The sequence below is a fragment of the Neovison vison genome, chromosome 12, assembly GCF_020171115.1.
Source record: "Neovison vison isolate M4711 chromosome 12, ASM_NN_V1, whole genome shotgun sequence".
NCBI lineage: Eukaryota > Metazoa > Chordata > Mammalia > Carnivora > Mustelidae > Neogale > Neogale vison.
Genome location: NC_058102.1, coordinates 63,747,903 through 63,764,779, shown reverse-complemented (window position 1 = coordinate 63,764,779; position 16,877 = coordinate 63,747,903). Strand labels below are relative to the sequence as shown.

The window sequence follows — 16,877 nt, the reverse complement described above, 5'->3', positions numbered from 1 at the left end:
GAGTTTTTAGTCCAAATTCACATTTTGCAACGTTTTCCCTTATTACTCATATTCAAACTCTAACACTACCTTTTCCCATGGAAAAATACAAAGAATTCAAAAACTGGAATATCTCATATGCCAGTCTAGCTGAGTTTATTTCTTCAAACAGCAGTAGTTCTCACAGGAAGTGTAGAATAGGGATTAGATCTGTTTCTTAATCCCAAATTTACAGATTTTCAATCTGTTTGATTTGGGGGAAGTCATTTCACCTCTGAGAGCATAAAGGCTTTGTTTATATTTGTTTTGATCTGTAATTGACTGAAAAAGTTGTGGCTATAGCATCATGAACCCCATACAAAATTATCAGGAAGCTTGAAGACTTAAGTAATGAAAATGAAATAACTTACATTATTAATTAATGGTTTCATTTTTACTTTTTATGTTTCAATTTCATATAGAAATTGAAGTTTTTAATATAGTAAGATTAAGTAAGGTTTCATCCTTTTAAATTACTGGTATTTTTTCTTATTTTATTACTTACCATTATTGGTTGTGACTGACTGATTAGAATGGTCTCTAGGAAAAGGCAAGGACTTTTTCTTAGAAATTCTAAATTCCCCCTGAAGGAAGATTTTCTTTACTTCACACATAGTTTCGATGTGAACCTTATGAGAAAACTAAAATAACAAATTCCAAAAAAATGACTTAGGTTACTCATAATTTAAAAAAATTATAATATACTTGCAGAAACATATAGAAAAAATAATCTTACAGTATAAAGGAAAACACACTGGCTGCCCCAAATTAAAAAGCCTCTTAATTTCTGTGCATGAAAGGAGTGAGCAAAAATCCGTTCAGAACTTAAGAGAACAACTAGTTGCACTGGCAGGGGATGCGTGTAAGTCTAAATGATAATTACAAATACAGTGTTTAAAAATTACAACTGCTAGAGACTATAAAAGCCTCTTGAGGGCAGGTCCCTGCCAACTTACTGTAATATCCAGAACCTTAGTAAAGTGCCAAGTATAAAGGAGATAATGTTTACTGAACCAAACTGCTGAAGTTCTCAGGTTAAAAATACTATTAATCTTTGGATCTGAAGATGCAGGAAGAAATGATTTTATATAATTTCTATCACAAAAATTAGGTATGCTATGAAGCCAGCTCCCCTCCAAACTACCCAAGGCTGTAAAGAAATCATACACAGTGATGAGGATTCCACAGATGCTTCTTACAGTATTTAAATATCACAGGCTTTTTAAACTATTTAAAAACAAATATCTAACAAAATGAATAAAAAGCAAGTCATGCTTATCCAATTAGGATGTTAAATACCTATTTTATTTAGAATTCAAATAATCTTTAAGATATTATAATGCATGTGAAGTGACTTGAGAAAAGATTAATTTAAAAATAGGACAGTTCTCCCTCTGCCTGCCATTCTGTCTACCTGTGCTCACTCTCTCTCCCTCTCTCTCTGACAAATAAATAAAATCTTTAAAAAAAAATAAAAATAAAAATAAAAATAGGACAGTTATAGTCACTGTAGTCTGGGTCTGGAAATCTGTCCGCCTGAGGAACTAAAAAGAAGGGCACAGATCAGTTTTAGATGAATGAAATACTTAATTTTGGTAAGGAATTGGACCAACTGCCATTGGTCCTGTCTGTCCTAGCACTTTGGATTTTAAGTAAAGTGACCCAGCAGTTGTTTGACATATTTGTGACCAGTTTTTAACGAATAGTTTAAAACTTAAAATTGCATCTTAGGTTTAATTCGTATATGAACACCTACCTCTTTTGTACCTTTAAGATTCAAGCCTTCATGCCAATCAGGTCCCAAAGCACTGCCCATACTGCCAGCAGCAGCTGTTGTTTGTGTTTCCTTTTTCCTTCCTGAAAAAATAAACTCAACTCAAAATTCAAATGATCTAAAAACTGCCAGGCAGAGAAGTATGCTTTGTATTCTCAAGCTTTTAGGAAATGTTATAATTCTCATATGTACATATATGCAGCATGACTAAACTAAGATATCTGTATGGATTATTTTATTATCGTAATATTTTGTGATATATGGGTATTTTATTATCTTAATATTTTGTGATATAGAGCTATAAAATGGATAATGTTTTGATCAAGTGTTGAGTTTAAACACAATGTGTTTTGGGGATGTTATACATACATCCCCAAATGTATGTTAAAGTGAAGGGTAAGAGATCTGATAAAAGGTTGATATCCAAAATATACAAGGAACTCCTACAACTTGGTAACAAAAATACAATCAAAATAAAAAATGGGCAGAGGACCCGAAAAGACATGTTTCCAAAGACACCTGGCTAACGGGGATATGACAAGATGCTCAGTATCATTAATCAGAGAAGTACAAATAAAAATCACAATGCGGTATCACCTTACACTTATAGAATGGCTAGAATCAAAAAAAGAAGAAATAACAAGTCTTGGCAAAGATGAGGAGAAATAAGATCCTTCATGCAGTGGTAGTGGGAATGCAAATTGCTATAGCCAGTATGGAGTTCCCTCAAAAAATTAAAAATAGAATTACCAAAAAACCCCCCAAATTACCCTATGATCCAGTAATTCCACTACTGGCTCTTTACCCCAGGAAAAGAAAAACACTAATTTGAAAAGATATATCAAGCCCTGTGTTAACTACAGCATTAGTTACAACAAACAAGATATGGAAGCAATCCTGTGTCCATCAACTGATGAATGGATAAAGAAGATGTGGGGTATGTATGCAATGGAATACCATTCCCATTAAAAAGTATGAGATCTTGCCATGTGCAGCATGGATGGACCTAGAGGATATAATGCTAAGTGAAATAAGTCCAAGACAAATGCCACATGATTTCATTCATATGTGGGATTTAAAAAACAAACGAGACAAAAATCAGACTCTTAAATGCAGAGAACTTGTGTTTGCCAGAGGATGGAAGTACGGGTGAAATGGGATTAAAAGTACACCTATCTATAGATAGGTCACATCTATAGATAGGTGTACTTTTAATCCCATTTCACCCGTACTTAACAAACTCAACACCCAAAGAACAAATAATCCAATCAAGAAATGGGCAGAGGACATGAACAGACGTTTCTGCAAAGAAGACATCCAGATGGCCAACAGACACATGAAAAAGTGCTCCATATCACTCGGCATCAGGGAAATACAAATCAAAACCACAATGAGATATCACCTCACACCAGTCAGAATGGCTAAAATCAACAAGTCAGGAAATGACAGATGCTGGCGAGGATGCGGAGAAAGGGGAACCCTCCTACACTGTTGGTGGGAATGCAAGCTGGTGCAACCACTCTGGAAAACGGCATGGAGGTTCCTCAAAATGTTGAAAATAGAACTGCCCTATGACCCAGCAATTGCACTACTGGGTATTTACCCTAAAGATACAAACGTAGTGATCCAAAGGGGCACGTGCACCCCAATGTTTATAGCAGCAATGTCCACAATAGCCAAACTATGGAAAGAACCTAGATGTCCATCAACCGATGAATGGATCAAGAAGATGTGGTATATATACACAATGGAATACTATGCAGCCATCAAAAGAAACGAAATCTTGCCATTTGCGACAACATGGATGGAACTAGAGCGTATCATGCTTAGCGAAATAAGTCAAGCGGAGAAAGACAACTATCATATGATCTCCCTGATATGAGGGAGTGGTGATGCAACATGGGGGCTTAAGTGGGTAGGAGAAGAATCCATGAAACAAGATGGGATAGGGAGGGAGACAAACCATAAGTGACTCTTAATCTCACGAAACAAACTGTGGGTTGCAGGGGGGAGGGGGGTTGGGAGAAGGGGGGTAGGCTTATGGACATTGGGGAGGGTATGTGCTTTTGGGTAAATTGGAAGGGGAGATGAACCATGAGAGACTATGGACTCTGAAAAACAATCTGAGGGGTTTGAAGTGGCGGGGGGGTGGGAGGTTGGGGTACCAGGTGGTGGGTATTATAGAGGGCACAGCTTGCATGGAGCACTGGGTGTGGTGAAAAAATAATGAATACTGTTTTTCTGAAAATAAATAAATTGGAAAAAAAAAAAAAAAAGTACACCTATCATGAGGAGCACGGAGTAATATACAGAATTGTTGAATCATTTTATTGTACACCTGAAACTAATATGACACTATAGTCAGTATTTCAGTAACACTATATATAACTATATATTCAGTTATTTCAGTAACACTATACTTCAGTAAAATTGTTTAAAATAAACACATGCAAGTTAAACTAGGGAAAATATTTTAAAACAACAAAATAAATAAAGCAATAGGCTCAGATATAGTGCCATGGGGAGGCACTGGTAACGCAGGCAAAACAGGTGAACAGTAGTAAGTAGTATGAACTTCCAGTTACAAATAAGTCACAGGGCTATAAAGTACAGCACAGGAAATACAGTCAGTGGTACTGTAGTAAGTTTGTATAGTGACAAGAGTAACTAAACCTACTGAGGTCACCATATCATAATGTATAAAAATACTGACTCATGGGGTGCCTGGGTGGCTCAGTGGGTTGAAGCCTTCGGCTCAGGTCATGATCCCAGGGTCCTGGGACTGGGTCCCACATCGGGCTCTCTGCTCAGCAGGGAGCCTGATTCCCTCCTCTCTCTGCCTGCCTCTCTGCCTACTTGTGATCTCTGTCAAATAAATAAAATCTTAAAAAAAAAAATTAAATGTTAAAAATACTGTATCACTACTGTTATACACCTGAAACTATTATATTGTAGTTTGTTATAATTCAATAAAAAGATTAGCCATCTGTTTTTAAGCATTTTATCAATTTTTAGCACCCTCAAAACTTACAGAATTCTTTTTGAACTGTGTAAGCCAAGTTTAAAAAAAAGCTCTTAAAATACTAGGTTTGTATTTTTTTTTTCTTTTTTCCTAAAGATTTATTTACACGCACGTTCACGTGCAAGAGCGAGCATGCAAGCATAAACACAAGCTGGGGGGAAGAGGAGAGGGAGAAGCAGACTCCCCACTGAGCAGGGAGGCCCATGCAAGGCTCCACCCCAGGACCCTGAGATCATGACCTGAGCTGAAGGCAGGTGTTTAATCAACTGAGCCACCCAGGCATCCCTGTATTTCTTTTTTAATTCACTGCATGTTTTGGTAAAACTACCTTAAGTCATGTCCAGTTACTGTTTGCAAAGATGCAGATAGGCTGGTTCATTTACTTCACCTTAAATTTCTAGTTTTAATTATACATATTTGTCATTTTAAAAAATCCTGGAAAATCTAAGTCATGTAAGATACAGAAATGATACTATCTATATTTCTTGTAGCCTTTTTCTATATGGCTAAAAAGCTAAACATTTCATCTGTGAATTAATGAACAAGATGCTGTATTTACCTTCAGTTGTATATCTGGTTCTTTTATGTGCAATTCTGCCCTCTGGTTTTTCAGCAGTGAGCTTTGAAGTCAAGAATTCAGCTGCTCCTGCATCGAAGAAAGTATTCCCAATAGCTTTATCTTTAATGGCCCAAATGACTTCACACCCTTCAATTTCATACCTAAAAGGAATATTAAAGTTACTCAGAGCAATTCTGAAAGTCTGAGTAGAAATCTCTATATTTGCAAATAATTATCTCTGAAGGCAAAAGTAAAGAAAGTAGTTTAAGACAAACTGAGCAAGAATGATTGTAAGGAGGAATGGAATATTCTTTCAGGATAAAAAGAGTTGAAGTAGAACAAGTAATAAAATAAATTTAACCAGTTTACTGAAAGAACATAAAAATGACAAACATATGTAACTGAGTATCAGGTGAAATTTCATTACAGTGAGCATCACTCTAAGCGGTCAATTTCCCCAACATAGTTATTGTATGAATGTTCTCCAGGGTTCCATGAATGAACAGTGCTTTTTTGACGTGGTTACAGTATAACCAACAATGGATAGATAGATGGATGGATGGTATACAGTTAAAATACTTCACTTCTTTGGTAACAAGTAATTTGTGTACTCAAAGTGCAACATTATGGAAGGAGATAGGAAAAGGAGAGAATTAGAGTTATCAACTAAAATTTTAACTCTGTTATAAAGAAACCACTACTCTGTAGTCTTCTCCCTTTGTCTCAGAAATGTCCAAGCCATCCAGTCAAAGAAAGATCCGGTTCACAGAAAATCAAGGAAGAAAGGAACGGCTGTGGTGTACATGGGCCATCACCATTCATGAGATGGCCAGAGCTCCTGCACATTGCTATTTTATCTCTTGGTCTGATCACCCAGAATGTGGTTTGCTTAATATTCATTTCACCAAGTCCCTGAAGTCTGTTAGATTTTTCTGCTGTTAATACTTGTTTTGGTACAACTGATAAACTGGGACAATCCTAGACAAACAGGATATATGGTCATCCTAACTGTACTAGGATTTTATTTGAACCGGTAGTGGTACTAAGATTATCACATGTTAAGAACTATTAATGCTGACTTATGGTCAAAGTATCACCATTTTTATGTCACAGACGCTATAACGTAACACGTGGACTTTTCAAGCTAATCAGTAAATAGATGATACAAAAAATAAGGTTTAATACATCTCACTTCACGTCATCTGATGTTCATGCTTTCTGACAATATGGTAAAAGATCCTCTTGCACCATCTAATGAGCCTTTATTATGTGTTCATAAATTCCTGCTTCACTATGGCAGAAACAAACATTTACAGTTACTAAATTTCACATTCTTTGGAGAATATTCTATATGCTGCTCAGGTCATACAGGATTGCTGATGAGCAGCAAGTAGAATATACAAACTCAGTAATAAATTTCTTATCAATATACATATAGGCACATAGTTACTATGAAATTCTTTAGCTCTCACAAATTAGAAATTCCTCTACCATTTTGTAAAAACTTTAAAGTAATACAATAGTACAACACATATCAGTATAGCTTAAAATACTGATGCTTGACTAGTAAGCCACAGTAATAAGTAACCATGAGAACTCCTGTATGTGCCCTACCTGATAAGACACCCTGTACTCCCCTTAGCCTATGAGCTATGCCCTCAGCAAGATACTTCACCACAGAGGTATCCTATTTTTTAAGACCACCCTTAAACAGTGAAGTATGGTTTTGTGAAAGTATTAAAAAAAAAAAAAAGGTTTTGAAAAGCAAAGGATTAACCTATACTAGTAAAGAAGAAAAGTACACTGAAGAAAATGAGCATTTGCCCTGGGGGATCATGAGGGCTACTGAAGAGCAGAAAGAGTTTGTGTGATTTCTCATCATGATATGATGAACACCTGATCATCAGTGGACGTAAGTGGAGATAACAGCATTATGTGTGTCCTTTCCTTAGGAGTTTTATCAAATTATATAGTCTATCTCCAACCTAAAGAAAATGAGGAACAGGATTAAATGTTGTAAGACTACAGACATTTCTGAATACAGAAAATTTTCCAATGTAAAGAATAATAGTGTTAAGCTATACTTTCAGTAATCGTTAGTGGAGAAAATTTGTCATGTGCCTCCTCCCTCCTCTTTGTTCTGTTTGGTTTTGACTCTAGTTTTTCTCTTTGTTTTTTTTTTTTTCTTTGCAGTTCTCATTAGTGCCACGAACTTCATCATTTCAAGAACGACTGCCACTCTTACTACTCAGGCAATTTAGGAACTCTTAAAAGCTTCCACTGGGATTCACCACCCTGTCAGAATAAGGAGCAAAAACCTAGTCCAAGAGTTAGAATAGATAGGGCTTTGGCAAATTCCTCATTTTGATATAAATTTGTCCTCTTTGTAGTTGGACTCCACTTCCTGGCCTGAAAATGTCCAGACAATTTCATGTCAGCCATCCGTTGGAAGATAAAATTACAAAGAAATTCAATGCTCTGTAGACCATAGCAGGGTATCGATTCCTCAATGTTCTCTGAACCTGAAATATCATCTTAAGATAGTATTTTAATTTATGTGTTCAACATTTTCCGACTTCCAAAAAACCAAGAGCTGGGAGTACCATATATCTTGAACTATAGCGGGTCATGGGCCAATCAGGTAACCATATAAATGAGTGAAGCAGGATGGGTATAAATAGTAAAGTGGTGGGGACTCTTATTAGAAAGCTCTAAAAGTGTGCACATTCAAATTGTTGTTCAAGATAGTACATGTTTACCAAACATATCTGTGGGCCACATCTCTCCAGTCACCTGTGTGTCACCCCTGGAGACAGAAAACATTCCCTAAACTCATGTTGCAGCAATGGTATCACTGCAACCTCTGCAGCAATGGTATCACTGCAACTATGAACTCCATGAAAGCTAAAAATACAAAGTTGATATTTTCCTTAAAAATATATGAAAATATGCTGAGTGAAATAAGTCAAGCAGAGAGAGTCAATTATCATATGGTTTCACTTATTTGTGGAGCATAACAAATAGCATGGAGGACAAGGGGCGTTAGAGAGGAGTAGGGAATTTGGGTAAATTGGAGGGGGAGGTGAACCATGAGAGACTGTGGACTCTGAAAAACAGTCTGAGGGGTTTGAAGTGGCGGGGGGGGGGGGTGGGAGGTTGGGGTACCAGGTGGTGGGTATTATAGAGGGCACGGCTTGCATGGAGCACTGGGTGTGGTGAAAAAATAATGAATAATGTTTTTCTGAAAATAAATAAATTGGAAAAAAAATAAAAAAATATATATATATGAAACACAATTACGTTTATCTTTGAGTTTCTGAATACCAAGATGTTTCTAGCCTGCCAATAATCACACGTTTAATCACAGTGTTTAAATAGTGTTTAGGGGACCTGGGTGGCTCAGTGGGTTAAAGCCTCTGCCTTCGGCTCAGGTCATGATCCCAGGGTCTTGGGATCAAGCCCTGCATCAGGCTCTCTGCTCAGCAGGGAGCCTGCTTCCCTTCCTCTCTCCCTACTTGTGATCTCTGTCAAATAAACAAATAAAAAAAAAAAATCTTAAAAAAAAAATAGTATTAGGGCACCTGGGTGGCTCAGTTGGTTAAGCAACTGCCTTCGGCTCAGGTCATGATTCTGGAGTCCTGGGATCGAGTCCTACATCAGGCTCCCAGCTCCAAGGGGAGTCTGCTTCTTCCTCTGCTTCCCCTCTCATGCTCTCTCTCATTGTCTCTCTCTCAAAGAAACAAAATCTTTAAAAAAAAAAAATAGTATTTAAAAATACATACTTACACCAATTCAAGTGCAATGCCGCCATTCCCTATGATCATTATTCTTTTAGCTTTAGTAAGCTGTTTCTGAAATTCCTGTATTGAAAAGGACACAGTGTTCTGTAAGTAGTGGGCATAACTTGAAGCAAGGGTCTTCACTGATAATATTCTGAATATAGGAATTTTATCTGATTTACACAGGAACAAAATAAATAACATTTTCCCACTCTGCCAGGACGCAATATTACAATACTATGTAATATTACGAGTACTTTGTTTCATCCAGGCTGTCTCCACAGCAGTGCCTCTGCTGATTTCCCTTGCCTTTCAAGTCATTACATTTCAAGTCATAACATTACATTACAGTCATTACATAGTTTAGAATTCCAGCAAAGCGGCACAACCTCTAGTTCATTGTCACATTCCTGACTCCTTTTTCCAATCAGTTTACTAACAAGACACTGATCTGTATCTTACATATAGCGTTATTCCTTTTCACCTAGTCCTTCAGTTGACACTTTCCCTGGAGTCAGTCAACACTCAAAACTTGCATGAATGAGCAGTGCAACAGTTTGGTGGTTAAGAGTCCCTGGCTCTAGGAGTTAGTAACTGCCCACAATTAGTAACTTAGACAAGTTGCTTAACCTCTCTGCCCCTCTGGTTCTTCAACTGCAAAGGGAAACAAGAAGTGACTCTATCTCATTTGGCCTCTTCAAGCATTAAGATAATGTAAATAAAGCCTGTTAGAGGCAGGCACAATAATGTCTAACATTTATCAGAAAAAAATTTTTGCTCTTATTATTATGAGACAACTAATTGATGACTCTATCACCTTCCTCCTCTGCCCCCTATAAAAGATCACAATGACTGTAGGGATGCCATGGTCATTTTTATGGCACTTTCAAAAGTAACAGAATAGTCCCACTGCTTCACAGTGACATCTGAATAGTCGAATTCCTCTTTCTACTATGTCAAGTTCTATTAAATCCTATCTCTATTAAATTCATCCAAAGCTTTATTGTAATAGTCAATAAATAACTACTGAAACTGACTTGTTTAAAATGCTACAAGAAAAAAAGAATTAATTTTAGTTTGTCCTTCACCGAGGACAATAATTTAAGAAAAATCTGTTAAAAACATTGGACATGGAGATAAATGGTATGCGTTTAAATTGTACTTCTGATAGACTTAATAACTACTTTAGCACAGATAAAAACTTAATTTCTCCACCAGAGTTTCCTATTTGTAAAATGGGAGTAATACTGTCACACAGGATTATTATAAGCAGTTCATGTCTGCAGAGGGCCTCACTGGAACATAGTTATGCACTCAATCTTTGACAATGGGAATCTGAAATGTTTATAATTATAATTAAATTATAATTTATAATTAAGTTTTTCTAGTTTTCTCTGAATTCCTATTTAATTAAGAATAGGCTGAAAAAAATCACCTTTTAAGAATATGAAATATTATCAAAAAATGTAAACTTTATCACCCTATGGAACAGAAGTAAAACAAACTTGAGGTAAGACAGTATTATTATTGGAAACCAGGAAGAGCTTCTTGGCAAAAGGGTTAGTGAACTCTAGAAGCCCTTAAATCCACTACCAGAAAAAGTTGTGTAAGGTTCCACAGAGTTTCACCTCATTGGGATAGTTTACTACAGTTCCTGAGTACAACAAACCAAATGATTTTTTCAGTTCAGAGATTCTGTCATGATTCTAACCATAAATATCTTCTCAATATTAATTTCTTTCCTAAGGGGTAAGTTCAGTAAGTTCGGGAAATGGTTTACCTTTTTGGAAGAAGATCATTACATTATTTAGATTACAAATCACATATTCCCAAACTACAGTAATGTATGTGTGTATAAGTTATAACCTTCAGCTTAGTTGTTCTACCTGGGATACAATGCACAATGGAAAGAACACAGAACATCAGCATGAACTAAAAAAACAAAAATTATCAACCAAAGCTAAACTGAAACTGGCAATAACATAACTATTTTCTGATTTATGGATCCTAAAACAAACCTCTTCTATAATTTAAGAATTAACACTTTAAGGAGAATACTTTGATTCAAATATAGAAAAGGCTAAGAAATATTCACATTCCTTTCCTATGACCCAACCAAGAATGTTACCTGAGCACTGTCTGTATCACGGATTCCTAATACATAAGGATTTCCTTCACATATCAACTTTGGCTTAGCTCCAGCGCACAGACAGAGTTTCTTATACACATGCTGACTGCCATCTCCTGTTACAATGCACTGTAAGAACATAGAGCAAAGAAGGAGAGAGAAGGAACATGTTCATCCATGGATACAACTTCACTTTAAATAAAAAATTCAGTATGAGGAAAGCAAAAAATACATTAAGGCTAACTCTTGGTGGCACTCTGCTTTGTTATAGCAAATCAAAGTAAACAAATCAAAGTAAATGTGAGAATGCCTTCTCCCACTGTCATTCACCATCATTGCAGGGCCATGAGCCATACTGGGAATCTGGTGAGAACTAGTCTTTCTCCCCTGAGAAAAAAGGTATACTCACACCAGATTTTACATAAAACTCATGATATTCAGTGGGGTATTGCTGACCTCAGATTAAAAATTAAACATTCAGAAATTTTAAAAAATGAGCATTCTGATTATTATACCTGGGGTAGGCCTTAATGAATATTTCCAATCTCAGTGGAAATTACTATAAGAAAGATGTAGTAATTCTAATGATATCATACCTTAATACCTGGGTAGAGTGTGGTAGAAAAGGGTACATTACCTAAAAACATTAGAAGTGCTAAAAAATACTATTTATATTCTTAAGTACAAATAACAATCACTTTACCAGCAAACATGCTCTTTGGGGATATTTCCATAAAAGTAAAAAATACGTTAACCTTAATTCCTAGCATGTACTGGCTTTAAAGTTATTTGTATTAATTTTTTTTTTTTATTTTTATTTGTCAGAGAGAGAGCAAGCGAGAGCGAGCACAGGCAGACAGAGTGGAAGGCAGAGTCAGAGGGAGAAGCAGGCTCCCTGCGGAGCAAGGAGCCCGATGTGGGACTCGATCCCAGGACGCTGGGATCATGACCCGAGCCGAAGGCAGCTGCCCAACCAACTGAGCCACCCAGGCGTCCCACTGAGCCTAAATATACATGAGAGACTATGGACTCTGAAAAACAATCTAAGGGTTTTGAAGGGGCGGTGGGGGGTAGGAGGTTGGATGAGGCCAGTGGTGGGTATTATGGAGGGCACGTATTGCATGGAACCCTGGGTGTGGTACATAAACAATTCTGGTACACTGAAAAGAAATTTTAAAAAATAAAAATACATATTTGAGATCCACTGTTTTTGTTCCTTAGTGTTGAATGAAAACCTACATCTAAGTAGTAGCCTTTAGAAAGCATATATCTGTAAGTACATATGAGAGATGCCAGACTTTGTCAGAGTGGTTTAGAGGTTAACACTGTGCCATGTGTTTGATTTATAAAACATGGCAACTCGTAACTGTAGCACTTGATACTCAAGGAGACATTTATTACCTGTTGTAACTCTTCAGCTGCTTAACAAAAACAAAGCCAATAATTCCACACAGTATAACACACATAAGAAATTCTATAAAATCTTCCTGAAGATAATATGGTTAGAATTTTATCTAGCGAACATTAGTTATAGACCCTGACCAAATTTTAAAAATAATTTGGACTTAGCTACTGAAAAAACACACACAAGAACTCTTTTCATTGTTTACTGTTAAATTTTTGGAAGTAGACAAGACACATAATCTCTAATTCATTAAAGAATATAAAGGACAGATAATACAGACATGATCTCATTTAGGACACTTCAAATGGTAATGGGAGGCACTTAGATTTACTCAAATGCCCAAATATAAATTACCTCAATTTATTTACACATCTGAGCACACTTCTATTTGCAAATTAATTGACATGGATGTTATATATCATAGGTACTAATGTAAACATTAAAAATTTATTCTGGTTTTGAGATTCAGATTTTTAATTTTTTTCCTCATAAAATTCAGTACTTATTTTTTTTTCCTATCAAATTATTTGTGTTTTGAATGTATTATAAGTGTTTTTTCTCTTTAAGGGAGAGCTACTCAAACAACTGCAAACTCTACTTCCCATCTTGCCTGAAGCTCATCTGAGGATACTGCTGATCATCCGACAATACCCTTTCCTAAGCCTGCCTTAGTAAGTCCCATGTCCAATGGGTTACTCGGTCCTGCTGACTTTAGAGTAGAAATCTCATTCATATCTGGGCCGTTCTTCCCAACTTACACTATCCCTGTCTTGGTTCAGGCCTTCTACCATTTTGGACTGCAACCACCTTCCGATTTGGCAGCTGGCCAACAGCCCCTCACTCCGCCCCACTTCCTCCTCAACACTGCTGTCAGATCTACCTTGCTAAAAGTGTATCCTATACAATATCACCCTGCCTCGACCTAAAATCTCTTAATTCCTCCCTTGATTATCAAATAAATTTCTTGGCATGATGTAAACAGCTCTTCACAGCCTTGTTTCTTTGGCCTCATCTGCCAATCTTCTTTCCTTGTCCCCACCACAGTTCCTCTGACAGCGTCACTCTCCCATGTGCCCCCTTCCTTTTCTTTGGGCCTTTGAATAAGCCACCTCCTTTTCCTACAGGGCCCCTAATTAAGAACTCTTAATTTACCCACCTTTTAAACCCTATTCAAATATTACTCCCTCTGTCAAGTCCTCCCAAATCCCTAATATCAGAGCTTTGGTAAGATTTCAGTGACTATGCTTTTCACGTTCCTATAGTTACAGGTGTGCATGTGTATATTTGCTATGACATTGAACGCTCCCTGAGCAGTGCTCTGGAATATTCCTGTTGTCTCCCAGCACTTAACGGGGTGCCCAGAACACAGCAGACACTGTATAAATGTTAATGCTCATGTAAAATGTTAAACCTAAAATGCTTAATCAAACTAATCATATAATCCCAATAACCCACAACAAGTATAAATTTTCCCAGTAATAATATAAACCAGTATCACTAAACTAGGGACCTTAGTGGTGGTGGTAGAGTCAGGGTCAAAAGAAAGCAGGCAAAGCCTGTCAAGATTGAACAGGGGGTGTCATTAAGAAATAAATCCTCTTGGGCGCCTGGGTGGCTCAGCTGGTTAAGCAAATGCCTTCGGCTCAGGTCATGATCCTAGAGTACCAGGATCAAGTCCTGCAATGGGCTCCCAGCTCCACAGGGAGTCTGCTTCTCCTCTCTCATGCTCTCTCTCAAATAAATAAAATCTTAAAAAAAAAAAAAAATAGAGAGCAAGAAAGAAAGAAAGAAAGAAAAAGAAAGAAATTCTCTTACATGTTCTTTACTCTTCAGTTCCTTTACTCCAGATTCTATAATCTTAATGTTGGGAAAGCGATTTTCTAACATGGTTTTTGGTTGCTCTTCAACATCAAACTCCTCCAATACTTTAGAAACCTGTAACAGATCATAAAGGTAAAAATGTATGTTTAAGAAATATTTCAAGAATTTTATTTATTTATTTATTTTTAAATATTTTTACTTATTATTTGACAGACAGAGATCACAAGTAGGCAGAGAGGCAGGCAGAGAGAGAGAGAGAGAGAGAGAGGAGGAAGCAGGCTCCCTGCTGAGCAGAGAGTACAATGTGGGGCTCCATCCCAAGACCCTGGGATCATGACCTGAGCTGAAGGCAGAGGCTTTAACTCACTGAGCCACCCAGGTGCCCCATATTTCAAGAATTTTAAATAATAAACCTTTGCATTTGTGTTTATATACTAGTTACTTCATATTCATAAAACGAAGTCAGCCAATTGTACTATAAATAGCGTAAAGAGGACTAACTCCACATTTTAAGACTTGAACTCAAATATTGGTCCTACCGCTTGGGCAAGTCAGCCAGGTCACTACGGCTTAGTCTCCTCGCCTGGAAAATGAGGTCTGACTCTAATCACTTCTGCATACTTTGACCACACAGCTTATTGACCTCCTTAACCTTACAGTTTTCTCTGTCCACTAACTAGCTAACTTTATGGTGATTTAGCCTTTAGACTCTTTCCTGCTGTCCAAACCCATTAGCATCTTCTTGGACTCCCTTCTCTTCCTGTGCAGCCATAACTCTGTTGTAGATAATTTCATGTTTTGCCCAAACTTTTACTTCCTTGCTTTCTAATCTTTAACCATTAATTACCCTGAAAACCCCAACAAAGATTGAACTACTGCTGCTTTTTCCAGTCCTATATACCCAGTCTGCTGTGGAAGGACTGGGCCTTGCAGACTGGCATTTGACCTCAGCTGCTCCCTAAATACTACTGGGAAATTCTATTACATGGCCCTAGCAGTTCTCAAACCACTTAGTCTCAAGACCCCTTTACACACTTACAGATACCTGAGGACCCCAAAGAACTTTTATCCATGTGACTTAAGCTCAGTGATATCTGCTACCTTAGATATGAAAAATGAGAAAAATTAAAATATTCAATTCAATTAGAAGTATAATCAATACATGTTAAAGAGATATAGTATCCTTTCAATAAAAAATAACAATTTTTCCAAAAGAAATTAAGAAGAATGGCATTGTTTCACATTTTTGCAAATATCTTTAATGTCTGGTCTTAACAGAAGATCTGCTTCTCCATTCAAACTATTATAATATATTAATTTGGTTGAAGTATATGCAGCCTTTTCAGAACTGTATATTCTTCTTTGATGTTACACAAACTCAACAAGCACATTTTCTTAAAGATTAGTTGCAACATAGAATTTGAAACCATATCAAAGAATTTTTTCATCCTCTCTAACTGTGAAATCTGCTGGTCTATCCTGCACTTGGAATGGATCTCGTAACATCACGTTCATCATGTGGACAACAGTGGTTCCCTAAGTTATGGAGATCTTCCCAATGTTAACACATTTTATATCACTACAGTATCAAAAGATCACATTACTATCACCAACAATCTCATCAGGAAAGGCTTTAAGTACCAAGAGACTCACAGTTAGGAAATGAGTTTTCCAAAATTCTAATTCTGGCTGGAAAGCTCTAATTTTGTCCTATTGGCAAGAAATACTGTCGCTTGTTTTCCCTGAAGTGACAGACTCACTTCACTCATTTTTCCAAATATGAATGACTATAGTGTGTCAGTTGTAAAGCTGGTGTCCATGAAAGAGAAATTAGTTCCTCTCACAACTCAGCAACTGCACATCTGCTTTTCCTTGAGACAATACCACTCCTGTGCATAGAACAAGTGCTTTAAGCATGCAGCCCATTTCATCATACAGAGTATGAAAAAGATGTACACTTAAAGCCAGGATTTAATAAAACTAACATTTTTTACTGGCTCTAATTTATTTAACTGGGTGTGTGGCAGTGAAGAATACAATGACCTCTAATCCAGTTTAGCCACTGTTACTCTTATACCATTGGTGTTTAAGCATCAACATAGTGAGAAGAGTAACATCTAAGTAACATCTTCCATCCGTAAGTAATTTTCCAAAAGTTCATTATTCTACTGTTTCCCAAACACACTACATTCTCTGCATTCCCAGCAAATCACCTTACCTCTAGGCTTAAAGGGACTACTAAGAACTCTTAATACTTCTTTCCCACCATCTATATAATTCTTGGCTATAGTCTGCCTTCTTTGACCCACTTCTACTGTTTCAAGGTGAATCCAGTAATCTGTGCTCTATATGCCATCGTGACTGAAGGCAG

At 36.9% G+C, this 16,877-nt stretch overlaps 1 protein-coding gene across 1 annotated transcript in view; it reads right to left on the bottom strand.

The window, feature by feature from the left end:
* The window catches only part of PYROXD1 (pyridine nucleotide-disulphide oxidoreductase domain 1), a 29,070-nt gene that overhangs the window by 4,682 nt on the left and 7,511 nt on the right, over positions 1-16,877 (bottom strand). The window contains exons 3-8 of the mRNA XM_044229373.1: positions 14,501-14,620; positions 11,281-11,409; positions 9,160-9,233; positions 5,374-5,534; positions 1,775-1,875; positions 524-659 (exon numbers count right to left, since the gene is read on the bottom strand). Coding sequence (XP_044085308.1) covers positions 524-659; positions 1,775-1,875; positions 5,374-5,534; positions 9,160-9,233; positions 11,281-11,409; positions 14,501-14,620 — 721 coding nt within the window. The remainder of the gene's footprint in view (positions 1-523; positions 660-1,774; positions 1,876-5,373; positions 5,535-9,159; positions 9,234-11,280; positions 11,410-14,500; positions 14,621-16,877) is intronic.